This window comes from Cydia splendana, chromosome 1 (assembly GCF_910591565.1).
Source record: "Cydia splendana chromosome 1, ilCydSple1.2, whole genome shotgun sequence".
In the NCBI taxonomy this organism is placed as follows: Eukaryota; Metazoa; Arthropoda; class Insecta; order Lepidoptera; family Tortricidae; genus Cydia; species Cydia splendana.
In genome coordinates, this window is record NC_085960.1 from 24,558,459 (window position 1) to 24,570,625 (window position 12,167).

The 12,167-nt window shown below is 34.9% G+C and overlaps 1 protein-coding gene across 8 annotated transcripts in view; it reads left to right on the forward strand.

Annotated features, from left to right (window-relative positions):
• LOC134797108 (dachshund homolog 2) overlaps positions 1-12,167 on the forward strand; it is a 174,328-nt gene that overhangs the window by 25,530 nt on the left and 136,631 nt on the right. For 4 of the 8 annotated variants that reach the window (XM_063769342.1, XM_063769350.1, XM_063769358.1 and 1 more), the window contains exon 2: positions 11,353-11,379. The exons of the other annotated variants lie outside the window; for them this stretch is intronic. In XM_063769342.1, coding sequence (XP_063625412.1) covers positions 11,353-11,379 — 27 coding nt within the window. The remainder of the gene's footprint in view (positions 1-11,352; positions 11,380-12,167) is intronic. 8 annotated transcript variants of the gene reach the window in all.

Here is a 12,167-nt window from a genome sequence, read left to right on the forward strand (position 1 = left end):
GGGTACTGGGTCATTTTGCTGAACTGCACGCCGACGTTTCGATTGGCGTGCAGTTCCCATACAAGTTGCAGTCGGGTTGTAGTCCGTCTGTATCGGCCCTAAGTCACTGAAGTTTGTATTAATTATGCTTATCTTTATTTATAATTTTAGCAGTTCCAAGCAATAGTAACACTAAAGGCGCCATTCATTAATTACGTAAGACAATTTTTGCCAGCTTTTGACCCCCTCCCTACCCTATGTAAGAAATAATAAGAATAGGCTGACCCTGTCCAGCCACCGATATAATTTATTTTCAAAAAAATATTTTTATGAATGTTTATTTGTACCTGTCCAAAGGTACTTGAGCTCGTTTAAGCTAACTCTGCACCGTGTTTGATAGCATAGAGTGTGGAAGTATTATTTTAAACGTCATAATTTCATAGAAATTAAAAAAAATATCGCATCTTTGTGATCTTACTTAAGAACTATGAAAACCCCCTCCAACCCCCCTGTAAGAATAAATAAGATGTGTTCGACCCCCCTCCACCCCAAAATCGTCTTACGTAATAAATGAATGGCGCCAAAACTGTATCTCGAACTGAAAATACCCGATTTAAGTTTGCTAACACAACATGACTGATCATCACATCGTCAGCGTCACAAAACATACGAGTAAATATACAGCAAGATTGATTGTTCTAGTAGGTATTCACAAAAACTTAATTGCTAAAATGGGAATCAAACCAAGTGAAGCGAGGTGGGTTGAATCCAAAATTGTACCCACTTTGGTATTCATCGTTGTTAATGGCGTAAGCGCCATCGACATTATTGAACTTGAAAACACCACATAGGTATCGTATTGTCTGAATACCCACAACACAAGCCTTCTTAAGTAGTCAATTTGTATAAGAATGTCCAATATTTATTTATTTATTTATTACTAACGCCATCTGTTAGAGAAAGAAATAATTAACATTAGCACGAATGTTAATTCATCATTTTGCCAACAGATGGCGCTATAGTAATACAAAGTGTTATTACTTTATTTTATTTTTTTAGGTTTATAAAATGATATTTTTATGTTTGATAACACATCTAGACATGAATTTAAATTACTATGTTAAATTTCAAATCTAACAGTGCAGTAGTTTTTCCGTAAAGTGTACCACAAGAATGCATAGTTCGTCGATTAGTGATAGGGCTCGCTTCGCTCGCCCTAATTAATTGCTGCAGGGTAGATGTTCGCGCACCGCCGGGCGAGCACACCGAATGATTTGCCGCGCTCGCCCGGCGGTGGACTCTATATTGCCTAGGTAATAAGGGTGACGACATTTTGACTAATATACCAAATTCTCCGTTCTGCAATAGAATTCCGCTTGGTGCCCATAGAACGAAATGGAGTACAGAAAAATACCTAACTAATGACCTTACTCTCAACTCTGTTGGTTTTGTCGCAATTTTGACGCATAGTCCTTTGTTTAAAAATTACTGAAATGTATCAATATATCATTTTGGTAGATTTCGTATTATTTCTCTTCTGTTGTTCAATCTATTTCATTAATAAGAGCTTGTCTATCACCATTGCCCGCCCATTGTGCATTTAAAGTAAATTTTCGCAACTAAAACAAAGGCGGCTGATTCAATTAGGTTAATTAGTTTCGATCAATAGAAAGCGGAACTTTGACATTCAGAACAGTTAAAATTTGTAAGCGATTATAATGGTCAGTTTCAAGCAACAGTAAATAAAATTGGTCAGTGACTGTTGTGAAAGTATTAGGTATTTATTTATGGAATCCAACATTGTGGTTATTTGGATAGGTAGGTACCTACTATGTTTTGAAATGTTACGTCCCCAGAGAAGGTTTGAGGTCTACGTATATTAAAAATATATCAGGGGGCTTAGCCAAGATGTTTATCGACAAGCGCCAATCGAATAGTAAAAATGTAATTAGGATAAGAGATGCGAAGAAAGGTCACGTGGTCAACTCCATACAATATTTAGGGTGCACCAAACCGTCTGTCACCGTTAAACCGTTCGCTGAATTTTATTGTATGGGAAGCTTCATACTTCTCTGCTGTGTGAAGTTGATCAGTCTGTTAATTGCGGTTGGTGCAACTGGCTCTTATATTCCGATTGTCTTTTTCTATTATTCTATTAAGCGATTGTCACTTGGCTAGGTCCGCAGTACGGTTACCATCAGTTTGTCACTGACATAAACGCCGTCGAGAACGTAATTTACTTTCTATACATCTCGCTCGCACTCGCATATTAGTGCAAACGGGATGTATAGAAAGTAAATTACGTTCTCGACGGCGTTTATGTCAGTGACAAACTGATGGTAACCGTACAGATCTCCTTGGCAGGTACCAGGCGGTAGCGCCGTTTAATGTCAGTCTCTCTTCTATTTCTCTCTCTTCTTTTATGGCGATGTAAATTAATATTCGGAGTAAAGTATTTAATTCGAAGGATTTAAATGTAGTTCTTTTTTTTTCGACTGAGAAATCTAGTCGGTTAATATGTTGTTGTCTTTTACAAATATAGTGCTGCTTAGAATGTAATTTTTATAAAATTAAAAAGTAAAGCGATAAAAAATGCCTACTTTCCGTTAGGTATTATTCGTGCTGAGACGTGTTAATTTAACAATTACGTATTTATAGCTTATTAAATAATTAGTTTTCCTAGCTTTATGCCCGCGCCAGCTCGTTATGTTATGCACCAGTGTAGTAACACAGTAGGAAATGCAATTAGCCAGTGCTCGCCACGATGCCTCCGACCCGCTCAAGCGTGTAACTCCTTATCTCTCTTGCATGTTTTTTCAATATGCAATCCAGACAATCGTGCCGCTTTATCTGCCAATCGGAATTCTCAGCTATTTTTTCTTTCCAGCAGTTCTAATTATTGAGTTTCGTAACTGGCCGAGTCGTGTCAATCGCCTTGCGAATTAGACGATACACACGGTTACCCGGTGCGATGAACTATTTATCGCGGATATCGCTGACACAAGTATTTTTATGATCATTAGGTAGTAACCTGCAGCTAGATAATTTGAGCCGGTCGTTAGAGGTGCTAGCGTGTCATGAATGGGTATATATTCTCAATGGATCACGTTCACTATGCGCTGGTATGACATTAACATTTATACTATGTACATATTGCAGAATGAGTGACATAAAGGGTCATTTTAATTCGCTAGTTAGTTACTACTCGTTTAAATGGTTAGAATACTTCACCCGTGTTCTATTGATTCTTTCTCCTTAATTAAGTCCTAAATAGAGTTGTTATTGTAACGCTCATGCAATTTTAAATTAGTTGGATAGATAGGTACATCGATTGTTTAATAAGTAGCCACGTACGATGGATTACGTCGATAAATTTTATTATTAATTTCCGTGATGTTAAAGTGATTAAATTTACTGTCTGAAACAAATGTATTTAACGATAAAACATCAGAAAGCATATCAGCTTGAAAGTTCTTCCACAATAATCGAGGGAGCGTGTGGCGTGATAAAGTAATAAATAAAGTAACAAAATTCCACATTTCTTACTTAAGTAAACGTAGCAGGGGAATACAGGACCATTTACTTAAATCATATGAATTCCTTAACCAAAGTAAGGTGTGTTTCCCCTTCGCAGTGTTTTGATGTCTTAATGATATCGGAATGATGCATGCGCTCCGGATACAAGTGCCAGAACGATATAAACCGAGCGACGGACAGGCCAATCCTCATACAATTACTTAATAACTTTGCGCACTTATTCGCCTATTCCTGCTGCACGCAACCTGGCAACAATCTTGGCATTTTTTTAAATTCAATTTTGCCAAATCAATTGAAAACATGAAATATATAGTAACAAAAAACGACAAATGTGGATCAAGTGAGTGTGGGTAAGTGAGTGAGTGGAGCTGACTGGAAGAGAATGCCATGACTCAAAGTCCGCCATGTGTACTTTCCTGTACCTAATGTGAAAGGTTAACCGTTGATAATCGTGTGCCTGGAGTGTCTGTTATAAAGAGACAAATTTTACAGTTTTTTAAGAGGTTATTAAGGTTTATTAATAAGGAATAAGGGGGTAAATAAATGTGATGCGAGTGATGTTAGTACGATACATATATATTTTACAAAAAAAGCCTGAAGTAGACGTCAGGACTTAGGACAACAATTTTACAATGTAATTCTATTTTACATTATACTTAATGATATTAACCGGTCAGTAACGGTCAGCTTTGTTACGTTTTCTACTATTGAGATTTTTGCAAAGTTTAAGCCATTATAATTATTATTAATCGGTATTGAAATAAATAGTATTCGATGTTGAAGTTTGACAAAATAATAAGATTTTGTATAAACATATTTGATAAACTTAATATAATAACAAACCGAAGGCATCAAAGAATTGAGGCCACAGGTTCCATAACTTCCCGAACAGGTTGTACTCGAGACAAGCATCTCTCTAAACAGTTAAGACTTCACATCGAGAATTATATTTACCAACGTACAATTGATGCATCAAAGCCAGTTGTAATTGAATTCGCAACTCTATGGCTATTAATATTGAGGTGTATTTTATTTGAAATGGTTAGTTTGTAGCTGCAAAATCAATTAAGTTCCGATGTGAAGTAAATCGTGACCGCGGAGTCGGTGCCGCGAGCTAATCGCTTCTGTACCCTCTTTTTACCTTCAGTTGCGTTTTGAAGCAACATGCACTTTATTACAGTTATGTACATTGTTGATTTATTCTAATATTAATTTTATTGTAAAATACAATTGAAATGCTCTGAGAGATAAACCTGCTTGCAAACTAAATAACAGAAACTATGGTCAGGTCAGGAATACAAGATCAAATGCACCAACACAAGATGCTGAAGCCTTTAGGCATACATGCTGAGGAATTTCTTAAATAGTTGTATATGATTGTTATTACACAATCTAAACTAAACCTAAGACGACCCCGAGACGTGCGTTATAATTTATAATATCCGTTATTGGCAATCAAGAATGAAGTAAGTACGTAGTAGTAGGTAAAGTAGTAATTGATGCAGTTCCAAGAGATATATCAATGTTTATGTGTTACTTTATTATTATTCAATTCTGTAAACAAATCGGATTTCGTAAATTTGCAGAACGAAACATCCTTCTATCAAATAGCAGTAGAGCTTTTTTTTAAACCCAAATTAAAATGTTTGTATGTAGAAAATATTGTAATTAACATTGATCGTAAAAATAAGTAGGTATTACATTACTGAGTCATGAAAAATGATAGCAATGGATGAGAATTTATTACATTTCATTTGCAACGATAAGCAATCCACATACGGTGTAATGAATGCAATGAGTTAAGTGGAGTTCGAGGGCGAATGACTTTTACTTTATATTAATTGTGAGTGATTAGTTTCGCACAAATGATAAAACAAATGAAAGTGTATAATAATGGAATTAATAATAAATTGCCAACACGAAATTGTGATTGTGAAGGGGTTCAATGGAAAACCAGCCTTATATAAAAGGTACCTTGATACCAAGCTGAGTGGAAACCTTTTCAGTGACGTTACGAGCATAGATAGTGTTATTATACTTTTAACATGACTGTGTTCATTAAATTTTGTTGTCGTATAAACGTCCTGAATATTTTTTTTATCTCTGGTGGTATATGGTCTATTAACTTCTAGTGGCCCACCACACAAGAAAAAATGGCAGTCTTTAAATCAATGGATTTAGAAAAAATAATTGTTTAACACTGATTTAAACTTTCACGATTATTAAACATTATCAAAACTACACAACGGGACTTAATCGCGTATTTAAGTTTTAAGATTTACCTCCGACGTTTCGAGGACGGCGTTGTCCCCGTGGTCTCGGAGAAGACTGGCTCAAGTTGACATCAACATCTTCTAGCCGCTAGCTAGCTTGTCAACTTGAGCCAGTCTTCTCCGAGACCACGGGGACAACGCCGTCCTCGAAACGTCGGAGGTAAATCTTAAAACTTAAATACGCGATTAAGTCCCGTTGTTTAGTTTTGATAATAATTGTTTAGTTTTATAATTGAAAAAAATAAAATAAATACAACTGTTCTATTTAATATTGATTTACCTTTCATTGGAGGGTATTAAAATACGTAGTACCAATAGATATTATACTAACAACGATTCATTATTATCTTAGAAGATACCTATTTGTCTAAATAAAACAATTATGTCGATTAATCATTCAATAAAAAAAGTTGTAATCTTTTAATTAGCTTTGCAAAATAATTTTAATCTAAGCACAGGATTACAAACACTGAACAAGGACTTAAACGATTCAGAAATAATAATTCTTGTCTTGCACAAGGTAAAGGATGGTGTCCTACGCAGGCCCAGAAGAAGGGGAAAGATTAGTGAAGGCGGAGTTCACAGTGAGAGCTAGAGCTCTGCTATAACATCGCTCGCTCGCTGCATTCAATATACAACTGAATGGAAATTAAAACTGTTGATAGACTGCCACGAACATGTATTTCAATGAAGTAAAGTTTTTTTTTTCGGGACTTAACTATCCTAAAATAATACTCGTGTATTGAAAGAAAGTGACTGTGAATTTTCATTGATGATGACAAAGAATTAAAACCAATTGGTAGTTGCTAAATAAATGTTTACTTAGCAGTCTTATTAATAATAATTGTCATTACGGTACATACACAAAAGCGCCGCTCTTAATAATAACAATTTCGTTAATGTGTACAATTTAACTGGTAAGGATGAATAATTAATCGTTGACAGTTACTTTAATGTCGGCAAGTTTACATCAAAGACTTTTTTCTCTAAAATTGGTCTCCGTTTGCATGCTCACTGACATTATGAAATTACGTCGCAATTTACGACGCACATCGCGCATCTGCTATTAATACACAATTGTTAGCTTAGATACATGCGTTTGCGCGTACCTACACCTATTAACATAGTAAATACCATGATGGCATAATGCCATGATGCTCTACATTTTTTATTGTTCTTCTAATTTTCCGGTATTTAAACAATGATATCACTACGTTAACGATTTGAAATGGAACACGCCGTCCTAATATTAATTTCGGCTATAAACAGAAAATTTTATTACGACCTTAATAATTGTTAAGTATTATAAGTTGTCGTAGGAAACAATTTGAGATTTAAATTATGCCTAATTGAAATCCCGAGCCACTAAAAAATTTTGAAAATGGATATTACTTACGACTCGTAAGCTTTTTGTGTATTGCATCTTTATTCGGCGGCCTTAAGTTAGAAGTAACGTACTAATTGCGTTGTTTCTGGCTGAATCGCGGATGAAGGGAAATTAATGCCCTCCGGAGGATAAATGTGCTATTATTTTTCCTAAAAAGAGCTTGGTGTCAAAAGTTTGTAGGAGCAGGTGCGCCTAAAGGGTTGCTGATGTTTTTTTTAACCTGTTTTACAGTTAGATTGATAAACTGTACGCAATTCCAGCAATTTGAAGCGTAGATGTATGTGTTTGTATTAATTTTAATTTTTATTCTACGAAATCATCTTGGAGTATCTAATAAAGAGGTTTAGCGTCTGGAGTAGGGACAGCTACTCGTATTTACATTATTAATTTGATTTACAAGTGGGGTGGATGCTCCCAAATAATTATTTCTACGTTTTAATTGAGAGCTATGAAATTCCTCGCCCTTAAAATGAGAATTGGAAATTATGATTCCGATGTTATTACAATTACAAAATGATATTTTTATAATGTTATAAATTTTAATTATACACATTAAGTAGCAGTTTTATTTGTGTTATTGTTAAAAAAACTAATAAACTATCTATTTTATTTATAAAACCATAGATTGTCATATGCGGACTAGACATTTAAACACGTAATCCTTTTATTTATTCGGTTCGACATAAACGTGTGTATTTTGTAGATATTAATAATAAAATAACCTCATAGTAAATAGGCTGTTAGACCCCCACATCCCGGCGTCGATCCAATTGGATGTTTAGCCTAGAACATATCAATCTAATTCTGTCCTGTCCTGTCAAACCTAATTTATTAAGTGTCATTTTGGTCGTGGACTGTTTCTGGGATGTGTAACACATACTTGTAGATCGATCATTGCTTTGATTATAAATAATATGGATATTTCACATTTTGTATTTCTGTTTGTTAAGACTTACTTAAGTTCTATTTTTAATTTGTGATAATGTACTATCAATTAAAAATGTGAAGGGTCTATACTCATGCATAAAGTTTTGATGAATCATCCAAAACAATAAACCTCAGAGCCGAACACAAATTAATATCTAAGTACCTACCTCCAGACGCCACCTCAAAAGAAATGGTCCGAAACGACTGTGGTCAATTTATTTACTAGTGATTCGTTACGGTTTGGGCGGATACTTGCTTGGATGATAAATTGTACGCAACCTTCATTTTCATCTATACCCATAGCAAATTATTAAATGTAGACTTTGAAATGTTAGTCATAAGATTCAAAATAAGTTTCAACTTTCACGCCGTTTTTCAAGTAATTTAGTACAATTTGTGCAAAGAAGCCTTTAGAAATGTAAACTCTAAATCCATGAGGGGTAACATCATTTTGGAACGTAATGGACTTGTAATCTTACTGTGGGATCCGAATGACACTCAGGACTGACAAATGAATACCAGTCACAGTTCAACAGTTAATTTGTATGTTAATAATATAGATTTTATTTGGTTCAAGGATTTGCTTATCAGGGTTCCGTACGCGGTGGATGACAGCTGAGATGAATCCTTACCTATTACCTCTATTCCTAATTAACCTCATTTTGTTTAGTTGGAAACCCACGTTGGTTTAAGTAAATCATTTTTGTATAGTTTTATTTGGGTGAATTATAATTTGGAGTAGGTTAAGTTACGTATGCTAAATAAATATTTGGGAAAGATATGCGAAACGTTGTTTTGTCATTTGATGAGTCGCCCAAACAAAATAATAAGAGAAAATATACTCGAACTTTGTCAGTAGAAAAAGGTGCGAAATTTAAATTTTCTATGGTAAGTCAACTTTCGCACCTGCTTTTTTTAAATTTGCTGCGCTAGAGTATATTTGAGAAGTTATAATATACCATATTTTTTCCCATTGGTACCTACTTTAGTAAACTGAAAGTTTCATAATATTTATTTACTTGATTGCCGATATAATAAGTAACAAATGAAAGTGAAAGCAATCTAGGTCATACAAAGCACGTCACTTTTCGGAAATATTAAATAGTCATGGCACTGTATTTCTCTTGACGCTCTTAACTCTATTATGAATCAGGCCCGCATGTACAATAATAAACATACCTTCTTTTCTCAGAGTTATATTTTTCCGTTGTGTGTAAAAGGAAGCTTCTACTTGAATATTTTTATTGACAATGTTGACTTGCTCAGAACTTGCTTCTTCGTTTTTTTATTCTTTTAATTACTAGCAGAGACATACTATAACTTTAATTAAAATATGTTGTTATTATTCAGACGAATATGTATTGAAGTAGGAAAAATGGACGCTAAATTGCACTCATTTAGTGGGTCGCGACGATCAATCATGGCGGCCGAGTCATCAGACGGTTCAAATGTCAAACGTACATAGGGTGGCAATAAAAAAGAAAAAATACCCAGTTGCCATTATTAAAAAAGTGACTGTGACTATTTCCATTGTTGATTGCTGATTCGGGATTATTAACTGACTTGCATTTTTTTTTGTGTTCTAATATTGATAGATAGGTTCGAGTAGTGACTTTTGATTTTACGTATGTGCAGCTACGGTAAGTGCCGCGATTACAATATCGACGAGAAATATTTGTGTCAAAATATCACAAAACGATAGTCATCAGCTGCTGTTCACACGCGAAGCGATATGTATTGTCTGAGCCGCTACACCGGACTACTTTGTTTATTGCTCACTTTTTTATTGTTTGCTACTTTTGTTCCGTTAAACATATTTCTTTTCAGTATTTTGATGCCTTCATTTGGTGAATATTTGATAATACTTTATTTGGTATAGGCAGCATAACTGCTTATTTATCCAGTTAATTTTTTATTTAATGCTGGCAGCGGCGGTAGCACGGTCGCATTTTTATCGCTTGTCACCATGCCTGTCACGTTCTAACAAGTATGTAAGTGCGAAAGTGACGGGCATAGTGACAGGCGATAAAAATGGAACCATGCTGCGCCCGCAGCTCACTTTAACGCAGAAAAAGTTAATATTTAGATGGAATCGCTTTTACATAAATATATTAATTAATATAATATTAAAGACAATCAATGCAAATACGTGCGATAATAATACGATGTTCATCATCATGTCATGTGTCTTAATATCCTATACCTATCCATCAAAAAGGAAGCCTCGGTTCGTCAATACTGCAAGGAATTAGTGAATTGCTTTCAATTTAACAGAATGGATTTCCTTTAATTTTACGATTCCGTTTGCGTGATCTCGTCCGGTAATAATTTAATAAATTCGTCCATTGGGAGGGAGTACCCTTAGGAAGCTATAGCTACTAATGGCTCTATAGTAATCAGTTTTTATTGATCAATTCTCAAAAATATGTATATCTAGTTAAGTGTACCTATCTAAAGAATACCTACAATGTGTATTAACGTGTACCTATTTACTAAAATCAACACCATTATAAAAGCCAGTGCTAGCCAACATTTCTACGTAAACTTTACGTTTCTGCACAAGTCTCTAGTCTAGGCAAGTGATAAGTACCTACGAGTACATACTATATTTAGGACCTAATTTCAATATCGATCCCGTTGATGAATATTTCGATTTTTCTTCTAGCTCCTACTCATACTAATTACATGCGTAGATGAAATGGCGATCTTAAAACGTTGACTGTTGGCGTTGCACTGTGGACTAGGTACTTACGTCAGTTACGTCACGTGGTTAGATTTGCGGGTGCGCAGATCGCGTGCGAGCACACAATATCACTGGAGTCAAACCGCTCGACGCTACCCCATATTTTAACAACTGTCCTAATGCATCTTGCAATGTTGTTTTAACTGTTTTTGCTCTATTATTGTTTATTCTTTTTGGCATGTTTACTTTTAATTTTTATGGCTCATTTTTTGTTGCGTTATGTCCCCTCATAAAGGGAATACTTATTTATGTTTGATAGATCACGGCACGATATATTAATGAGTTTGTTACCGTTTATTATAGCAAACTTAAGTCATTCGGATTGGACGTTTTAATTTGAAAAACAATGCATGCATATGTTCTAAATTGCGTTGGCAGGTGTTATTATAGACAGAGTGCATGTAAATTTATCTGTGTTTATACCGCCCGTGCAGTGAGTAGACAGTCAAAATTTTTTAAAATTTAAAATTTTCAACGAATTGGATCGATTTTTTTCTTCATTTCAGGTGCCTGTCAATGAAAGCGCCCGACAGGTATGTCGCTATCTCGCTCGCGCCGCGCGTTCGGTATCGTTCGGCCGGATTCGGTAGCGTTCAGAAACGTTCGAGCGGACTCGATCGCTCGCCGGTCGCTCAGGCTAAGGGGGTACCCTGGAAGACCACGACACCCGCAACGCAGGATTTATTCAATTCTGTTTTAATTTCTAAAATCGTGCTTATCGATGTTTCATTTTATGTTTTTAGATTTATTTTTGCCAACTTCATTACATTTTAACCTGATGCCAGGTAGGTCCATTACTTGTACCATTGTTATTTTCTTTCTAAATCCAATCGACTGAATAGTTCCATGGATTGGTATGGTAATTGGTACATAAATATTTCCCCCCTTTGTGTTATTCTCACGTTGATGTGATTATTTTACTTGACATTATTGTAGGTTTATACTTGTTGTTGGTGTTTTGGGTCCAGGTTACTCTCTAGTATTCAAAAGATTAGAGAAAATCTCGACTAAATTACAGATAAATTTACAAAGAACCAGTTCTGTTTTGTAGTTTTTCGATTGTTGCACTTAAAGTATTTGTATTTAGTATCTTGAGCATGACTGTGCATAATTATTTTACGTCATTTTAGCTTTAGTTTCACTTGTGGACGTCCTTCTGTTAGCTTCTTTTTAGATATGTAAACTTTAGATTAAGTATAAGTACTTAATTATTGCAATTGATTCTCGTAATACCTACTAATAGGTATTAAAAATTAAAAGTAGAAAATATGAAGTGGTATGTCCATTACAGTGTTAATTCTGAGTACAATTGTAAGCTACC